Source organism: Staurois parvus, unplaced genomic scaffold, assembly GCF_062004578.1.
Source record: "Staurois parvus isolate SC_StPar_1 unplaced genomic scaffold, SC_StPar_1.0 ptg000576l, whole genome shotgun sequence".
NCBI lineage: Eukaryota > Metazoa > Chordata > Amphibia > Anura > Ranidae > Staurois > Staurois parvus.
In genome coordinates this window covers 2,883,187-2,904,097 of record NW_028318372.1, presented here as the reverse complement: position 1 = coordinate 2,904,097, position 20,911 = coordinate 2,883,187, and the positions used below count along the sequence as shown (strand labels likewise).

Genomic DNA, 20,911 nt, shown 5'->3' with positions numbered 1-20,911 from the left:
CAGGAGTAGAATTTTAAAAAAAATGCAATAAAAAATGTAAAACATTTTTAAAAATTATTATTTTTAACATACTGTCACCAGTCAGTTTCCCTGATCACCACTGCACCAGTTATATCATGACGCTGTACTGCATTGGTGACAGTATGTAAAAAAATAAAACTGTGGAAACATTTTTTTTAATTTCTTAAATTTTCCACAAAATTATGACAAAAAATTTCAAACAACTTCCATAAATATCACCATGCCTCTTATTAAATACCTTGGACTGTCTACTTTCCAAAAAGCGGTAATTTGGGGGGTATTTATACTGTCCTAGTGGTCAAGAAATGAGATGATCAGTACATCAGGATTTATTGATTTATTTCCAAAATTTTATAGCAGAAACTTTTTTCCACCAATTTCCTTTGGTGGTATTTAATCACGACTGAGTTTTTTATTTTTTGCATTATAAATGAAAAAACATTTATAGTGCAAAACATAAAAAACCCAGTGGTGATTAAATACCACCAAAGGAAATCTCTATTTGTGTGAAAAAATGATTGAAATTTCATAAAATGTTCATATGGGTACATGCTCGGTAGGCAAGTGGTTAATAAATGAGAGGAATAACTATAGCATAAGAAAATTAACCAAGAATTTTGGTATTCACACACTGATATGTAGAAGACTACAAGACCATATCTTTAACTGGATTGGTTTAATTGAAGTTCTACTTTTAGAAAAGTAATTTAAACTTGTTTTTAGAACAAAACCATAAACTAAAAACTTGCGTGACTTGCATTTTGGTTCTCATTCTCCAATTCTGCACTGGAAGAGCCCAACTGACTGCTATTGGAATCGTGATCTGAGTCAGTTCTTCTCTAGAAAGAATCATAAATTAGGTCCATTGTGCTCATTTCTTGAGCCGAGAGGTGCATTATGTGTTCAATATTGGTAGACGGTACTAGGGAAGCGTTATGTGACTAACATTTACTGAAACATAATCTGAACTTCTGTCATACTGACAGGGTGGCTGACCTCGATGTTTCCTAATTAGTCAGTGCTTCTGATAAAAATTTACATTCTTTAAAACCGACCTATGTCCCTGCCACAGATAATTTTTCATCTCTTTTCCTACTGTCTTTTATTTTTCCCTTTGTTTTTTCTTCAATGTTGTTCTCTATGTCTGCCTCCTTGGGAGATACTTGGACCCCACAGTGGACACACTGGATCCTGATTACAGAATATACTTGACAGCTGCCCTAATTTGGCCATATACCAGTAGAATTTTGATTTGTTCAAATATTTTAGTTTTTGAAACATTTGTTCTATTTTCTAATGGTTAGCAGGGTCAAAGTAACAAATCGTTCTCAAACATAATGATGGGAAAATTTTAAGCAGCAGGAGGTTTCTTATCTGAATGAACCAAATTCTGTCTGTGGAAGTGATTTCCATTTGGAGATATTGTAATGCATATGTGCTAGGCACAAATACGCTTTGGATTCCATTTAAGTGTGGATTCACACATGTGTGCTGCCAATTGATGCTTCGTTTTCATAGCTAATTGACAAAGTAGTTGTTCAGTGGTTCAGGTCAGGTTTAGATCAGGTTCAGGACAGGATTAGATCAGGTTCAAAACAGGATTAGATCCTGTTCACAACTGATAAGTAGCAGGTCTAAAAGAAAAATAAAGGCCTGCCAAACAAAATTAGTTAGACTCAGTGATGGCAAGATTAAATGCTCTGATGAAAATTTAGTCGTTTTAAAATGAAATCAGTTGACTGATGGCGAAATCGAATGCTCTGACAAATGTTTTTTTCAGAATTTCTGTACGACTGCTCAAACGAAATTCTACTGGCGTATAGTTAACTCAAATGGTATTTACACTTTTTGCAGCCAAATTGGGATTATGCCTACTTTAAAGACTAAATTCCAGCTCCCCTATGTACCAATATACCATTAACCTCATTAGCGGTATGATTATGTCCATATTTCTGTGCTCAAAGTGGTACTTTTTTTTGCATGGAAATATGTATTTTTTTTATTGTAGGCCTGTAATTTGTAGGAATAACTCACTAAAATCTGTCCGAACAAGAGTCTAGTAAACATCCCGGGTATGTTAAAATTTGAAACACGAAATCATAAATTATAATGTAATAAATAATCATAAAAATAATAATATAATAATAATACATTTAATTCAATAATATAATCAAACCAAAAACACTGAAATCTGAAATAGAGCGCCAAGTTCACACATCACTGAGCAAAGTCGCAAAATCGTTTTCAGTGTCTGATGACAAATTTCCCCCATGAATCATTATCACTCAATTCTGCAAATGGTTCTACTTTACTAATCGCTGTTCTCTAGCCGGTCTAAAACTGATTTTGACCTAAAGGGACGCTTTTTGGACGCCATGGACGTTTCTCAGTTTCCAGGCAGAAAGAACAGTAAAAATGCAGGCAGGGCGCCGGACAAAGCACTCGCGACAAAATGTATGTGAAATGGTTTGATACAGTACTGTTATACTATGTGATTTTAGTGAATTTAGTGAATGTCACTTTTTGTCATTTTCAAATTTCCCGCCAGTTCTGTCCCCGTACATCCCGACGTTGCAGGGAACGGAACCCAGAAAACAGATGGCGGCATCTGCCGGAGGACATTACAAGGGACACTGCAGGAGGGACATCATGGGAATGCAGGACAAGGTAAGAGAAGAACAGATCCCGGAGCAGCGCCGCATGGTATTCCCGAGTGTAGCTCGGGGTTACCGCTTGTGGTACTGAAACTTTACCCCGAGCTACACTCGGGAATACCGCCAGGGAGGTTACTGTACCTCTGTTGCAGAGAACAAAAGCTTTCTTTGATTTTGAGAACAGGTCTTACCTTAGCCCCTGCTGTGTTCCATAGAAAACTTCATGCCTTCCTGGTATGTAGATTTGGGATATGAAAGACAATAAGACACATCAAGCAGTTCACCAGTTGACATTATTAGCCCACACACACCCTGCACCCATCAACTATGTTTGCACGGCTTACTCCGCATCCCTCCAGCCTAGCCTATCTTGTCAATGTAGACTTTCACAGCTGCTATGCTTGCACGGCATCCTCAGAGTCCCTACAGACAGGCATGGGCTGCATGCTAAACTCTCTGGGACCGCATGCGGCCCACGGGTTGGACAGCCCTCATATAGAGCAAGGGACTGCCTGATTGGCAGGTTTACCAAAACTATGGAATAGGAAGACCCACCTATCTATCCATTCACTCTGTATCCAATCACGCAGGGCCTTGCACTAGATCAAGAGTGTCCAAACCATGGCCCCTGGCGCATGCAGCCTCAGAGTTTAGCATGTAGCCTTGGCCAGTCTGGAGGGCCATGCAAACATAGCAGCTGTGGCAGCCTACATGGAAATGCCAGGCAAATGTACGCCTGGAGGGATATTGAGGATGCTGTACAAACATAGTTGATGGGTGCAGAGTGTGTATGCTAATGAGGTCAGCTGATGATCTCCTTCCTGTGTCTTACTGGTTTTCACATCCCAAATCTACATACCAGGAAGTCTAGAGGTTTTCTATGGAACACAGCAGGGGCTAAGATAAGACCTTGTTCAAAAAATCAATGAATCCTTTTATTTTTCTGCAAAAGGGGTACCTTAATAGTATATAGGTACATAGGGGAGCCGGAGTTTAGAAAAAAAAAGGGAACTTGGCCTTTAAAGTTGTTACATGTCCATATTTACATAGCATTTAAAAAAGATGGCTTACCTTTTAGATGCTCTTTCCTGGAACATCCCGCAAGGCAAAATTCTATTTACTTCTTGGGGGACTGAGAGGGCTATGTTTTACATTAACCTGTATTTACTGTGAAGGCAGACATCACCTCATCAGTTGTACTAGATTTGAACACTGTCTTAATAAAGGGTTCAAAGAGAAGTGTAGGGTTTCCTTTTTTTTCTCAAATCCTACTTACCTAGGTGGATGCAGCATCTGTCTCTCGCTGGCTCTAAGTGAACTCAGCGATCACATGACCGCTGATCGCTGAGTTCTCACAGCCGTTCTGAGCTGTCAGAAACTTTTTTTCAAAATTTTCGTTCTTTTTTTTTTTTGTTTAGCAAAAAATGAAAACCCAGAGGTGATTAAATACCACCAAAAGAAAGCTCTATCTGTCTCAATAAAATAATAAAAATTTTGTTTGGGTACAGTGTTACATTCAAAGTGTGACAGCGCTGAAAGCTGAACATTGGCCTGGGCAGGAAAGGGGGTGAGAGTTCCCAGCAGGCAAGTGGTTAATAGCTTGTCCATGATCATTCTATTATATAGACATAAACGAGGGAATTAATAAAAATTGTCTCAATTGGACTACAGCCAATTACCTTTTAATTTTAAATTTTCTAAAAAAATGAAATGTGGAAAAAAAATGAAAGAGAGAAGCTGGCTGGTAGCTATGGGCAATGGCACCAGTTGAGATAGAACCTGTTTTATTAATACCCACCATGTGTCTAGAAAATGCTGTATGGTCCAAACTTGCTGGATTTTGGATTTTGTATATCACTGTATTTCACGCTAATAATTTATACAAAACCATGTTTTCACTATCGAAAATTTCTTAAAATAATAAAAAATATATTCAAATATAAAACAAATCTATCTCCTACATACAATGCAGTCTAAATGTATATTTATACAAGCTTGCAAAAAAAAAAAAAAAATAAGCACAAACACAATACATGGTGTAACTTAGAGATTGCCAAAATATTGCATAATATTTCAGGCAGGACGTGGTGGGCACAGAAGAGACCAGGCAGCACTAAGCTAACCAGCACACTTGCCCTTTTTCCATAGAGATCTTAATTCTATATTTCGAACTCACAAAAAATTAAATATATATTCCTTAACAAAAAAGAAATCCACTTTGTGTGCACTGAAGGGATTTACCAACCCAGATCTTAGACCTCGAAAAATCAAATTTTTTTTTTCCATTATAAACTGATTACATCTAATTAAGCAAGGTGGAATAAAAATTCAAGGCAAAGATAAGTGAAAGTTGCGTTCACCTGTTTGAATAATAAGCAAAATGCAATGAGATTTGACATGTTCATAATAAAGTAAAAGAAGAAGTGAAATATTGCCTGGAACAAAATGCTTCAAATTGTTATCCAATTTTAATGTTACTGTTTTTGAAATTCTTTTCTTCAAAATCTCAACAAGTCAAGCTTTGGCCCAAACCTAGCAGATGGTCAGAGAGTCTGCCTGTCACTCTTAGAGACCAATAAGGAGGTGTTGGTGGCAGATTACTAGAGTTTGACTTTGTCTGTCAAAACAAAATTGGCATAATAGAGTCCTAAGTTGGTTCCTGGTCACTCAGATACATGGCTCAAGAGTCTGTAGAGGGCTACTAAGTGTAATGATGCAAAAATGTTCCTTGTTAAAGGACAGAAAAGACATACAGGAACTGCCATTGCTGAAGCAAGTTGAGGGTCAAACGTCACCTGATGTCCGACAGTTGCTGGCCTGTCAACATCCTGACCTCACCCAACGTATACCATCTTGGTCAGGCAGTAACTATCAAGCATCAGGTGACCTTTAACCTCTTTAACTGCTATATATTAGTGAAATTCTAAAGTAAATAAAACTAAAAAAAGCAATAACATACATCTTTTATATGTAAAATTCAGGTTTAAGCCTAAGCCTTCTCGTGACTACTCTAAAATTCGCCGTTTCATCCACTGGGAAAGAAAAACATCTTGCAAATAGGCACCAATTTCCAGAAATATGGCTTCAAGAAATGTTTCAAATAGAAGACAGCCCATTTGACTTACCACAGATGTAAGTGCCATTTGAAAACTGTAGATCCGTGCAAGGCCAAAGTCCGCTAACTTTATCTGTCCATTGCTGGTAACCAAAATGTTTTGAGGTTTGAGGTCCCGGTGAACCACTCTGTGTGAATGGAGAAAGTCCAGTCCCTGGAGGAGCTGGTGCATCATGTCCTGAAAAGTAAGAATAGGCTGCAATTACCACTGCAGGTTGGTATTCAGTGTCCACCAATTGACTAGAACCGAATATACTACCGTATATGACAACAGTATGTGAACACTCCTACAAATTATTGAGTTCAGGTGTTTCCAGTGAAGGGTATTGTTAATGCCACACCATACAAAGACATTTAGCCAAAAACTGTGCTTTTTCAACCTTGAAGTAACAAATTGGGGACGGTTCCCTTCCATTTTAGCATGACTGTGCCCCTGTGCATGAAGCTTATCCATAGAGACATGATTTGACCAGTTTGGTGTGGAGGAACTCAAGTGGCTGGCACAAAGCCCTAAGCCCAACCCTACTAAAGACCTTTAGGCTTTTCCACATGGATGTTTTTTTACCACCCCACAACCAACCACCTACAAGTGCACATGGTGCTGCTTGGAGGAATACACACTGCCATGTCTGTGCATTGTGGTGCGACAATTTTAATGGTACTTGCCAAATTTGACAGGTATCACCACCTTTCCAACTTTCCCATGTAACGGCTGCTTTGTAACGGTGAGCAAACTTGACTTGCATTTGTGTTGCGGTCATGCATTCTGAAATTGGTGTTTGGCAAAAAAAGAAAGAAAAAAATTACAGGCAGCAGTATGTTCTGTAAACTTCTTTTAACTGTCTTCTGTGTTATCCACCATCACTTTTCAGGTGGCGATAAACACTACCGATAATGTAAAAGGAGCCATAAGAATAAATGGACCATATTGGACCATGTCTTCTCATCCAAAGTGGGCCATCTCCATATTAATATGCTTGGTTTTGGAATAGGATATTCAACATGTACAGTGGGGATCGAAAGTTTGGGCACCCCAGCTAAAAATTTGTATTAATGTGCATAAAGAAGCCAAGGAAAGATGGAAAAATCTCCAAAAGGCATCAAAATACAGATTAGACATTCTTATAATATGTCAACAAAAGTTAGATTTTATTTCCATCATTTACACTTTCAAAATGACAGAAAACAAAAAAATGGCGTCTGCAAAAGTTTGGGCACCCTGTAGAATTTATAGCATGCACTGCCCCCTTTGCAAAGCTGAGACCTGCCAGTGTCATGGATTGTTCTCAATCATCGCCTGGGAAGACCAGGTGATGTCAATCTCAAAGGTTTTAAATGCCTAGACTCATCTGACCTTGCCCCAACAATCAGCACCATGGGTTCTTCTAAGCAGTTGTCTAGAAAACTGAAACTGTGTATTCTAAGCAGACTGGTAGACTTGTGCTCAGGGAACGGAACAGTAAAGCATAAACACCGTGCAACACTTTTAAGCAGGAAACAGCTTGCATATGTATGAACAATATAGTCATGATCATAAATGATGGAGCTTCCAGAAACATAATTATGTTGCTGTATATTGTGATATTACAAAAGTTTATTCATGCAGATGTGTAAAGTCACTGATAGGTCCGCTTTAACCACATAAGCCTCAGGCGCAAACACAGGGCTCTAATGAATGAACCAAGACTCCAGGAAGCTGAACATCACTTCTGTAACTGGTACTTTGCAGGATTGCCATGTGGCAGATGCTGATAACGGAATTGGTGGGCAGGCCTGCAAGGTACGTTAGAATGGGGGGCCTCACATCTAGGGCTCTCCTTCCTGCAGCTGTCTCTGGATGGATGCTAATTGTCTCCACTCGTTTAACCTCAGAGATAATGTCTGGGAGAACACAAGCAATGAGGATTTTTTTTCCTCTTCTCTAACGGTCATTTCCTCTCTGGTGTAACTTGCATGACAGCATGTGACAAGCAGAAATTAATGGGGACACTGCTGTGCCAATAGCCTTGAATGGCTCTGACACTGTCTGCGGGCTGCCTGCTTGGCCACCCAGCCAAGACCCCACATGAAACATGGCCAGGGGCCCGCGGCGCTATTCACTGACGAGCCAGCTGGTTGCTGATTAGAGATAAAACAATGGCTTGCAGTCACACAGAGAGAGGTTTAGCAACTGCTCCAAAGCAAAAATGATTTTAACCCCTTTGTACTGAGCAGGGGCCCCACTACACCCCAAGTGCCCTTGTAATCACACAAGAAGCTGCCAAAAGAGGCTCAAGAGTTGTTTAACATTTAAATGAGAGGCACGGTTTGCAAATGTCCCTTTTTTGTGCTCAAGACCCCCTCTCTCGCTCTGTATTGTAGCAATAAACCCAAGGCTACGGTTAGGACAGTGGTCCTGCAATGCTGGGAACCTGAAGTCCCATAAAACTATGCAAAACACAGCCAAAAGCCTAGAAAAGCCGTAACTAGGGAATGTAGTATGTGGGTCTTCCTTTAATGAAGGTTTGGGTATATTTTAGAAAGGGTTATGCTTAAAGTGACTTGTCGGGTCCAAACTAAAGTCAGTAAAGGGAGATGTACTGTATACTTACCTTTGCAGAGGCCCATGTCTTGAAACTCCACCACACAGCAGATCTTTAGATGTTAAACGTATCCAACACTTTGGGGTGTATTGAATACCTGCTCTCCTGTGGTATGTTATGGATCCTCCTGCCAGCTTGGAAGCTTGATTCCCGAAATGCGTAAGATTTCCTACCACACGGCTTTGAGATGGGACTGGCCTTCTAAGGCTGTGTTCCTTATATATGCCTGTTGTTTCCATGCGTTTGTGAGTATGTTTTTGTCTTTTGACATTTGATTAAATTTTATGACAGTAATGCATGAGGAGTCTGCGCCCTCTTGTGTGTTTTTACAGTTCTCTGGAATGTTCCTGATTCATGGAGGGCTGCACCCAAGGAAGGGTTACATACTGATAACTGTTTGAGGTACCCTGGTTTGAGCCCTGGACTGTTTTTCAGAATATACATTGTATCTGTTTGTACCCAGAATCCCAGCTTTACCTAGAATTCCTGTGCTGTATGGTCACAGTACTAGCCAATAAACCACCATTTTTGACAAAAAGACATCTCACGAACAGATATATTTGTCTTTTTTCACACCACTTTAAAACAAGTCAGCTGCATTTCACCTGTTTTTGCTGGCGGATAACTTAAGTGGAGATTTACTTGTTACAAATCCCGCGGCTTCACTCAGGCACAGGACCAATGAAGCCGTCAGCTAAGGTTTTCATCACTTTGGCATGCCTGACCACATCACAGAGGTTCGATATGTAATACTCATTTTAAACATTGCACATTGTTACTACCTTTATTCACTTGTTTTAAAGGGAAGGTCCAACCAAACTGGTCTGTTAGACAAGAAGTTTTACTTTGCCTCTTCTTCCAGTAATTTCAGATGAAGCCTGTTCATATTGAACGTGTTGAATACACGCAACTTGCAGCTTGCTCTACTGGTTAAATTAGGCGTAGATGTCAACCTAAAACTTTTTCTTTTGGATTTGGATTTAGAGTGGTAAAATTTAAAGCCCAACTCCAGGCAAAAAAAAGGTTTTCCCATGTAGTGGACTGCACGGGTCAACTGCTCATTTTTGTCTAGGAGATTGGAGAACGGAGATTTACTTAGCTAATCCTTTGATCCTTACCGCTCCAGCTCTCCATGGTGCCTAGCGGTCTTGTGTGGTGGACTGTTCCTGATGTCACCACGGCTACAGACCTGCTCTGGAAGTGAGAATATCAGGAACAGTCCACCGCTGGATCGCTGGGAAGTGCCATTTGCTGGTGGAGTGGAGGATCAAGTAAAAATACAGCAGGGGTCTCCAAACTTTCAAACCAAAGGGCCAGTGTTATCACTCTCAGATTTTAGGGGGGCCAAAGCTTGACTTGTCAAGGGAAGGTCAAGGTTTTCTTATAATTTCACCAACCTTAGCACTGGATCTACTGATCACTTTGACATTTGGTTAACAGTAACCTCTGCCTATGTATATACACTCACTGGTTACTTTATTAGGTACCCCTTGCTAGTACCGGGTTTTTGCCTTTAGAACCGCCTTAATCTATGTGGCATAAGTTCAACAAGGTGTTGGAAACAGGGGCGGACTGACCATTTGGAAACTCGGGCACTGCCCGAGGGCCCGGGGTCAGTGGGGGCCCCATGAGATGCTCCTGGTACCTTTTTCATAGGCTTTTTTGAGTTTGGGCAAGGACACAGGGGCCCCATGATCCCCTATTGCCCGGGGGCCCCATGAGTTGTCAGTCCGCCCTTGGTTGGAAACATTCCTCAGAGATTTTGGTCCATATTGACATGAGTTACTGTTGCCTTTCTATCATCTGGAACCAGTCTGCCCATTCTCCTCTGACCTCTGACATCAACAAGGCATTTTCGTCCACACAACTGCTGCTCAATGGATATTTTCTCTTTTTCGGACCATTCTCTGTAAACCCTAGAAATGGATGTGCTAAAAAATCCCAGTAGATCAGCAGTTTTTTAAATATTCAGACCAGCCCTTCTGGCACCAACAACCATGCCACGTTCAAAGTCACTTAAATCCCCTTTCTTCCCCATTCTGATGCTCAGTTTGAACTTCAGCCAATCATCTTCACCACGTCTAGATGCCTAAATGCATTGATTTGCTGCCATGTGATTGGCTGATTAGCAATTTGTGTTACCAAGCAATTGAACAGGTGTACCTAATAAAGTGGCCAGTGAATGTCATCCCTGTGAAAGAGGAGACTGAGGAAACGCTTCCTACTGCTTGCAGCAGACTGATGACATCATCTCAGCCAAAACAAAGTCGCTGGCTGGAGTTCAAAGACTGCTTTTTAACAACAAACAATTAAAAAAAAGCCTTTTTTTTAATAATCCAACTGCTGTGTATTGTGTCGTGTCAGATATTTCTTCCTGGAGAATTGTAAAATAACTGAAAAGTCCACTTTAATATAATCTGTGCAAATACATACACAGACAGGTGATCACCTGAAAGAATCCCAAGCGTCCATATGGACGTTTTCTTTTTGCGCAGTGTATGGGTGCATTAATGGAAGGCTTTACAGTCTCAGCACAATGCCAAGCATTGTTTAGCGGGGTGGTGTGAGGGCAGCGAGAGATTCTTCAATACGCAGATCTGGAAGGGTTCCCAGTTCCGGAAATGTGACATTAAAAACTTGTAATGGACGCTGTCATGCTATCAGGAAACATGACCAAACTGAGGAGCAGATAAGAATACTAATGAAAGAGATTAGTCCAGGCGGCTCAATGGGCGGCTCAGGTTTTCTCCACTATATTTATTTATGCCTGGCTTCGGTGTCACCCAAAACATGATTAGGAGAAAAGATACGTATACCTGACCTCTATTATGTGCCAGGAGCCTTGCAGATTTATGCACGTACTCTTGGATCTGCACAGCACATCCAGCCATTTTATTGTTCCTTTTCAATGAAAGCGATTTGTTATTATTGGAAACACCTATTCTGGTTTCTAGATAATATGGTCACAACGATGGTTATGTGGGACAATTTTACAGTATAGCCCTCATGCATGGGACGTTTTGGTAATGCTGGTAACGTTAGCTGTATAAAGTCATGTTAAAAACGTGACTTTCAGCTTTTTTAGCGTTTAGCCACGATTAGCTGCGGTTTTCCATGTTTTTCCGCATTTGCGTTGTTTAGCGTTTTTTTCTTTTACAAAAACAAAACATTTTTGTTGTGGTCAAAAGCAGTTCAAAAATGCTGGTTTGCGGCGTTTTACCACGTTTTGCAGCATTAGAGCGTTTTTACAGCTAAAAAACTCCTTTAGAAACCCACTAGTTCTGGGGTTTTTTCAAGCCAAAAAACATTGATTCCAGTCTATGTGTGTATGGACACATAGGAGGATATGCTGGGGAGTTGACTGACTATAGAAAAAAGGCAACAAAAGCCAAAAACAGCCGCTGTAATAACGTCCCGTGTGTATGAGGACTTAGGCTCCGTGTACACGGGATGTTTGGAAAACACTTCTGAACGATGGAAACTGCTGGAAAACGTAGGTTAAAAAACATCTGTTTAGCCGTGTTTGCATACTGCGTTTATGAGTGTTTGCGTTTAGAAGCGTTTTTTAACCGCCTCCCGCCCGCCATATAGTAAAATGACGGGCGCAAGGCGGTTCTCTCGTTCTGGGAGGACGTCATATAACATCCTCCCATTTTAACCGCGCATGCGCGGCTCTGGGAGCACGCAGCACGGCAATTGGCAGTGCGCTGTGTCCCTCGGACACAGCGGATCACCGATCCACGGAAAGAGCCAAAGATGTCAGCTCGGCCATGTGATCAGCTGTGTCCAATCACAGCTGATCACATGTAAACAGGGAAATGCTGGTTATCGGCATTTCTCTCCCCACGAGCTGTCACGCTGACAGAGGAGAGGAGAGCCGGTAATCAGCATTCCTCGGAAGGGACATGTACACTGATCATCAGAGCACTGATGATCAGTGTGCCCTGATGATCTGTGTAGCCCCAGCAGTGCCACCTTCTCAGTGTCCATCAGTGCCAGCTCTCCGTGCTCATCCATGCCACCTGCCAGTGCCCATCAGTGCAACATTTCAGTGCTCATCAGTGCCACATCAATGCCACATATTAGAGCTCATCTGAGCTGCCATTCAGTGTCACCCATCAGTGCCAGTCAGTGCCACCTAGCAGTGCCAGTCAGTGCAGCCTATCAGTGCCAGCCAGTGCCGCTTAACAGTGCCAGTCAGTGCCACCTAACAGTGCTAGTCAATGACACCTATCAGTGCCATATATGAGTGCTGCCTTTCAGTGCCTATCAGTGATGCCTGTCAATGCCCATCAGTGCCACCTACCAGTGCCTCCTCATCAGTGCAGCCTATCAGTGCCCATCACTACAGCCTCATTCACATCAGTGAAGGAGAAAAATCACTAATTTACAAAATTTTATAACAAAAACTAAGAAAAAACTTTTTTTTTTCAAAATTTTCAGTGGTTTTTGGTTTGTTTCAGAAAAAATAAAAAACCCAGAGGTGATTAAATACCTCCAAAATAAAGCTCTGTCACAAAAAAATGATAACATTTTCATATGGGTACAGTGTTGCACGACCGCGCAATTGTCAAAGTGCAACAGCGCAGAAAGCTGGAAATTGGCCTGGGCAGGAAGAGGGTATAAGTGCCCAGTAGGCTAGAAGTTAAAGATAACTTCAGGAGACCTTCCCAAATGCCCAGAATGCACTGAAAAACAGTAAAATATTAACTGTTTCAGACATTTTGAGAGAAATAGAGAAAGCAGAAGCAGAGAGAGCAGTATGTGTTGAGATTAGTGGTCTTATTTTTTTTTGTGGTGTTTGGATGTGTTCCAGCGCATTTCTGTGCAGAAATTATTGCAGCAGTGTCTAACATATTTTCTTTCATGCGAAACCTCAAAGTATGGTGTACTGGGTCCATTCGAGTACCGGGAAACACTTTGCATGCATTTTTCATGATGAAAAAAGGCTCTGGACAGCGTCTGGAAATGCAAGAGTTAAAAAAAATGTTTTGTTTGAAACACTGATAAAAATCTACTCCTGAACGCAAGTTTGTTGCGTTCAAAAAAAGTCTGTAAACTCAACTGCCTGTAAACGACAATGTGTACATGGACACATAGGAACACATTAGGGAGAGTTCAGGGGCTGCTGGAAAAAAAAATGCAGAAAAGCTCCTAAACATGAGTTTATCAGCTGCAGTGTACATGGAGCCTTAGGACTTTTTTCCTGCAACAGATTGCGTTTTGCGTGTAACAGACTTTAATGGTTTATTTTTTTTGGCTAATATGAAAGTATGACGGTTCTGTTCACGTAGTGCAACTTCGATGTGACTTTGATGAGCCGTTACACTCTCTTGCACTCAAGAAGCATCAAAGTCACATCAAAGTCGCACTACATGAACAGAATTGTCATACTTTCCTTTTAGCCAAACAAATGCGACTTTGGACCAGGGGTGGACTGACAACTCATGGGGCCCCCGGGCAATAGGGGATCGTGGGGCCCCTATGTCCTTGCCCACACTCAAAAAAAGCCTATAAAAAGGTACCAGGGCCATTTCATGGGGCCCCCTACTGACCCCGGGCCCTTGGGCAGTGGTCGAGTGTTCCAATGGTCAGTCCGCCCCTGCTTTGGACACATAACGTTTCCTGTACTACTTTGATGCTATTGAAGTGCCAAAGAGTGTAAAGTCGCATCAAAGTCCTTCTACCTGAACAGAACTGTCATACTTTGCTATTAGCCACAAAAAAAAAGCATCAAAAATGTGTGTTCGAAAATGCAAAAATGTACGAAACGCAGCAAAACGCACCGGAAAAACACAAACGATGAGTAAAGGAAAAATAATAAAAAACTAGCAGCTTATGGTTAGCTGAACCCTCTGGTTGCCAATGCCGTTCTTGCTTTTTTTATTTTAATTGCAAACATATTTAAAAAATAATTTTAAGCCTAAAGCTTAGTTAGACACCCAAACATTATAAAAATATATTTTTTCTGAAAGTAGACACCCTGGAGAACAAAATGTTGATAGTTCCATTTTCTTATGTCGCATACTATTTTTTGCAATGGTTTATAAATCACAATATCTCTATAAAATAATACACTAAAGTCAATTTTAGGGCCCACAAATGCAATATATTACTTAATTTTGGTATAATATAAAGATGTATTTGCGCTGAGTAAATAGATATCCAACATATCAAGTTTTAAATTTGCGCACAGAATGGGGTGCACTCAGTGGTGGTAGCGGTTGTTGTTGTTATGGTGAGGAGTCCTAGGCACGTCCCCGACACCTCCTGTCTCTGTACCCTGCAGTATGGCCCCTGTGGCATAGTAGCCTCCCCGTGACGTCATCGCGTACAGGAAGTAAACCAGAGGTTGATGTCTTGGATGCCAATCATTGACTATATTGATGTGCACATATTATTTTATGCTTGTAAGTGCGGTATTATGCCTAATAAAAGGTGTTTGGTGATGCCTACACTATGAGAAGTGTTTATCTACTTATCTTTACATAGTTCTACCTGCCTATATTGCATTTGCTTTTCATCTGAGGAGTGGTGCTGGACAACATTACATGGATTGGTGTGGAGAGTTGCCTTTGGAATTGATTTTTTTAAGCGATCACTGACCACTGTGAATAAGGGGGTCTTTTTATTTGGTATGCCCCCACCTTGTCTTCACTGTGGTGTTGGGTGACACTGGTGTAAGTAGAAGAAACGGAGAAGATGGCGGTGTATTCCTCTTAAAGGGGGCTGACATTCTTTTCACTATGGACTCTCTTTTCTTCACTGTATATTATTTATGTCATTTATTTAAACGTTTCCTTAAAGGGAATCATTATTTCATAGTTCACTCACTGAGGACTTTTATGATATCAATTTTTTGTTTGGTCACATTTATTATCTTCATTTATGCTCGTTAATAGCACAACACTTATTATATATTAAACTTGCGCACGCCCACAAAATGATAATGGTACCCTGTATTTTCATAGATGAAACGTTAAAGTCCCTACAGGTCATCAGATCACGTTCTATCAGGGGCGGACTGACCATTTGGAAACTTGGGCACTGCCTGAGGGTCCGGGGTCAGTAGGGGCCCCATGAGATGCCCCTGGTACCTTTTTCATAGGCTTTTTTGAGTTTGGGCAAGGACACAGGGGCCCCATGATCCCCTATTGCCTGGGGGCCCCATGAGTTGTCAGTCCGCTCGTGTTCTATCAGCTTTTTCCCTGGCCGCAAGGGCCACAGAAAGAAACACCATACACACCCGTAGTCTCCCTTCCTTCCACCCAGTCAGGGTGTATTTACCACAAGGCAAACAAGGCACTTGCCTAGGGTGGCATTTTTCAGGGGGGGCAGCACCTCTCCCTTAGAAGAAGGGATGAAAGAAGTGACATGGGAACCAGGTGGGATCCAAGAGAGGCTGCAGGCTGTTTGATGGTGTATGTAGAGCCTGGCTCTCGCTCCCGGGGATGTCCAGAGCTGTGAAGATGAGTGTCTATTGCCAGGGAGGGGTAGTGGAAGGATCTCCCAGGTGGGGTGCAGGGGTGTTGTTGGTCAATGTCATTCTCTCTCCGTGGGAGGGGGAAGGGGGGGAGTTGTGTTGGTCAGTGTCCACGTGGGCAGACGATTTTTGTGTTGCTTAGGGCAGCACATAATCTAAATACACTACTGCACCCAGTGACACCTTCCAAGCAGGTCCTGGGCCTGCAGTTGGGACAGTCCGGGAAACATGGGGAGTTGGGGGTCACATTCCACGTGTTTCTGGCAGGTCAACTGGATATTTATTGTACTTGCAGCATTTTTAAAGTGTATAAAACATGGGGAAAAGTACATGTATTATAAAAAATTTTTTTTTTGTTTCCCCAACATACACTTTTAAAAAAAAAGAAAAATACAAAGTGTCTGGGAACGTCCTATTAACGCAGGATTATGCGATTTTAAAGTGTTATGTGTCACCTCAAACATATGGCCGGATGAACTCCTAGCCCCGTGATATTGATGTATTCTCACACTTTTACTGTCAATCTATAGCACTGCCTTTTACAAATGTCTGTAATGAGAGCTGTAAATTGATGAAGCTACAAGTTTAGGGTAGAAATAACTTTTAATAGACGTTCCCATTCGGCCTGCTAATGGCTGCGGTATGATTTCTAAAGGGTATCGTATGACTATATGTAACCGTACCTTCCAATGGAAGGATAATGCACAGCTGTCACAAAAGACGTGGCCCGCATGAATGCGCGAGGGAAACTTACAAAAGACAATTACGGTGACCACATGATCTTTATCACCAGGAACAGTGCGCTAAGCTGATTTTGCAGGCGGCACTTTGAAATAAGAGTTATGGAACTCAGAAAAGCTGAGACAAGCATAGCTGGGAAACCTTCATACATGATAGTTCTGAATGACGACATAGACCCCATATGCATGGAGTTTGCTCAGTCTTAGTATAATCATTAGCCTGGAATATGCAGGATTCAAGACATGGGGGTGCACAGGGGTCCGGCCACAACGACAGCTTAGAGACCCAAGGGAAGGCTCAGGGTGTCCACCTCCAGAGGGAGGTGGGAGAGCTCTTTTATTCAGGCCATAGACGGGTCTAAAAACGGCCATTTTTAAAAAATAACAAACGAAAAATCGGTCGTTCAATAGGCCGACGTTACCACCAATGGTAAAAAAAAATCAGCTGATTTTCATTCCGTCTACGGCCGCCATTTAATTACTTCTGTCCCTTGCAGAGAGCCCCGCTATTATATTTGACATGAAAAAGTATTGCGGTTGCAACAATGTATCCATTTGTATCCATTTCAAATACAGATGTTTTTATTCGGATACAAATAGATACATTGTTGCAACCACAATACTTTTTCATGTCAAATATAATAGCGGACTGGAATTCTTCTTCTTTTTCTTCTTCTTCTTTTTCTTCTTCTTGCAGGTCACGGCTCATGCAAAGATTTTTTATCGGTAAAACAATCGGCCGATTTGCCCAGGCTTTGTATTCATTAGTAGAATACATCGCTCGCCGTGATTGGCCCAGTGTATACTGTATGTAGTCGCAGCTACCGTACATACATGCATCCAGCGGGCTGATTACAGTAGGGACGTACCGGTACCTTTTGAAACCGCTTGGCTCAGCGCAGTGTACTGTATATACCGCACATCCAGCGGGCTGACAGATTAATCTGTCATAGGGACATTTGTTTTGAGCCAGCTTGGCTCAGCACGGTGTACTGTATGTACAGTATTACCACACATCCAGCCAGCTTGACCCAAACAAACTCAAGGTTCACATTTTATACCCCGCGTATAAGACGAACCCCAATTTTTGGGGTATATTTTTAAGTATAAAAAGTAGTCTTATACGCCAGAAAATACTGTATATCAAATGTGATTCAAATACCTGTAAATTACAAAAAAGAGCCTTGGAAAAATGGAAGCTAGTGTCAATTATCTTTGACTCCACCCACCATATTAACCGCTTAGCGACCTGGAGGCCGCTGTGCGCTGGATCATGCATCTGGTACCTGATCAGCGCTTACAGGTAGGGTGCGCCCACCACCCCGGCTGATTTGATACAGGATTAATTGCCTGGACCCACTGACCGGCTTTGTGATTTATGTAAGGGAGCTCTATGTTGGTAAACAACACAGCTCTGTCAACTGACAGGTGATCTTGCTGGTTTTTTTATTCTCTGCAAAGCAGAACATATTTCACATATTACACATTGTTAGGCACATAGTTAACCCCTTGATCACCCTAGAAGTTAACCCCTTCCCAGCCAGTGTCATTAGTGCAGTCACAGTGTATAGTATTAGCACTGATCACTGTAGTCACTATTGCTGTTAGTGTTGGTTAGTGTACCCCAAACCAGCATCAGCAAGTGTCAGATTGCCAACCACATTATCACAGTCCCACTTTAAGTCGCTGATCACTGCCATAAAAATTCCAGTATATACACCATAGCTTGTAGACACTATAACTTTCACGCAAACCAAATAATATACACTTATTGGGATTTTTTTTTTACCAAAGACATGCAACAGAATTCATTTTTGACCTAAATTCATGAAGAAATATAATTACAAAAAAATTTTTTTATTGTTTCTGTTTTATAGCAGAAAGTAAAAAAATAGTTTTTTTTTTTTAATTTTCTGTCTTTTTTCATTTATATAATAAAAAAATTAAAAACCCAGTGGTGATCAAATACTTTCAAAAGAAATCTCTATTTGTGTGAAAAAAAATTATAAATCTCATTTGCGCACAGTGTTGCATGCCCATGAAATTGTCCGGTAAAGAAACGCAGTGCTAAATAGCAAAAAAATGGCCTGGGGTAAAATCCTCATGCGGGCAAGAGGTTAATGCACAAAAAATACACATTTGATGCTCAATAAGATTTATAAGGAGCTATAAGACAGTTTTTTTTATATCTATAATTTAACCACTTTCCTGCCGCCCTATAGCCGAAATACAGTTACAGGGCGGCAGAGGTGCGCAAAATCATGTATATATATATATGTGATTTTGCATTAATGGGTAGGCGGCACGCGCTCCCTACCTGCGCCACCATTGGCGGCCTCACCTTTCTACCACCAAGTCCGGGCCGGTGATTCCCCGCTGGCACCTGGCAATCGCCGTGTATCACGGACGGGGGAGAGAACTGTATGTAAACAATACAGATCTCTCCCCTGTCAGCTCCTGCACACTGCTTTGTATAGATCTACATAGCAGAGCCATACAGATACAGGGCGGCAGAGGTGCGCAAAATCATGTATATATATATATATATACATATGTGATTTTGCATTAATGGGTAGGGGGCGCGCGCTCCCTACCTGCGCCACCATATAGCTCTACATAGCAGAGACATACAAAGCAATGGAACAAAGGAAATTGAGGTGTGAATGGTCATTAACATATCTTTTGTTTCCAAGGATGGGAGAGGCCTAAGGTGTGAATTGGTCATTACAATGTGTGACAAGCTTGGTAGGAACATCCTGTGTTCAGTGTTTTGTCCATCTTGAAAACACTTTGCATGCATTTTTCATGATGAAAAAAGGCTCTGGACAGCATTGGGAACTGGAAGAGTTAAAAATAAATTTCAGACGCAAACGCTTATAAACGCGATTTGCAGCGTTTAGCCACGTTTACAAGCATTTTGCATTTGAAAAGCTGATAAAATCCACTGCTGAGCGCAAGTTTTCCTGCGTTCGAAATAACAACTGTAAACTCAAATGCCTGTAAACAACTGTAGATGAAGATGAAGATGAAGATGTGTACATGGACACATAGTAAAACATTATGGAGAGTTCAGGGGCTGCTGAAAAAAATGCTGAACAGCTCGTAAACGTGAGTTTATCAGCTGCAGTGTCCATGAGCCCTAAAAATGACAGCTTCCAGTTCCAGGAAACACCCCTGTGTCACCACCAACCTTAACCAGCTGCTGCAAACTACAACTTTGCATTTGCTCTCTTAGTTTTGTCCCCCTTGCAGTCCCACATGCTGGTGTCATGAATCAGCGGGGATGTCCCTTTGAAGAGCTTTTCTGCCCAACAGAAACAAGACACACTAATAATATCGCACATCTATTTTCAGGAAGAAGTATTAGTCAAAACGGTCTTGTCGAATAAACTCAAGGTCCGCCAAGACAATGCAGAAGTAATCATCAGCACTTTAAATGACTCATCTTTTTGCTATTTTTTTCTATAAATTTCTATAACTACGAAAAAAGATGAAATTCCCCCAGCTTCTGTCTTTGCTGCACTACCAGGTGTGATCAAACTTTTGAAGAGCGAGCGCCACTTAAAGTGGTTGTAAGGGCTGCAGGTTTTTTTACCTTCATACATTCTATGCATGAAGGTAAAAAAGAAAAAAACCTTCGATGTGCAGCAATGCCCCCAGCCCCCTCAATACTTACCTGAGCCTCATCACGATCCTGCTATGTGAATAACAGCCTCGGATGTCCCGGGGCTCTGCCTCCTCATTGGCTGAGACAGCAAATGGGAGCCATTGGCTCCTGCTGTCAATCAAGCCAGTCAACCAATGAGGAGAGAGATGGGAGGCCATGCCACGGCTCCGTATGTGAATGGACACACAAAGCAGCGGGTGCCCCCATAGCAAGCTGCCTGCTGTGGGGGCACCTGACAGACAGGAGGAGCCAGGACAGCCTGCGGGGGACCAGACAAAAGGAGGATCCACCGCACACAGTAGGTAAGTATAGACATGTTTGTTATTTTACAAAAAAAAAAAAATGAAGCTTTAGAATTGCTTTAAGTGAATTGGTAACCAATCATGGGCCACAATGAAATTAAATGGTTCAGAATCTCAATTTTTTGCTATCTTGAATAGCAAAATGGAAAGGATTGGGTTCCTGTATATGCTGCCTATGCTGCCCCTTTTGTCCAAGTGTAAAACAAAATGTGGCATGGAGCTCGCACAGGCCCCCTGGAGTATGGGGTAGGATAGCCATTGCAACCCCTGAAACTACACCAGTGGTTGGGGGGGGGGGGGGACTACCCATCCCCCAAACTGTCCTTAGCCCCCTATAAGGCTGCTCT

General features: G+C 41.7%; 1 protein-coding gene across 1 annotated transcript in view; it reads right to left on the bottom strand.

The window, feature by feature from the left end:
• Window positions 1-20,911, bottom strand: part of CDK6 (cyclin dependent kinase 6) — a 225,328-nt gene that overhangs the window by 92,174 nt on the left and 112,243 nt on the right. Inside the window, exon 4 of the mRNA XM_089692120.1 lies at window positions 5,801-5,968. Coding sequence (XP_089548246.1) covers window positions 5,801-5,968 — 168 coding nt within the window. The remainder of the gene's footprint in view (window positions 1-5,800; window positions 5,969-20,911) is intronic.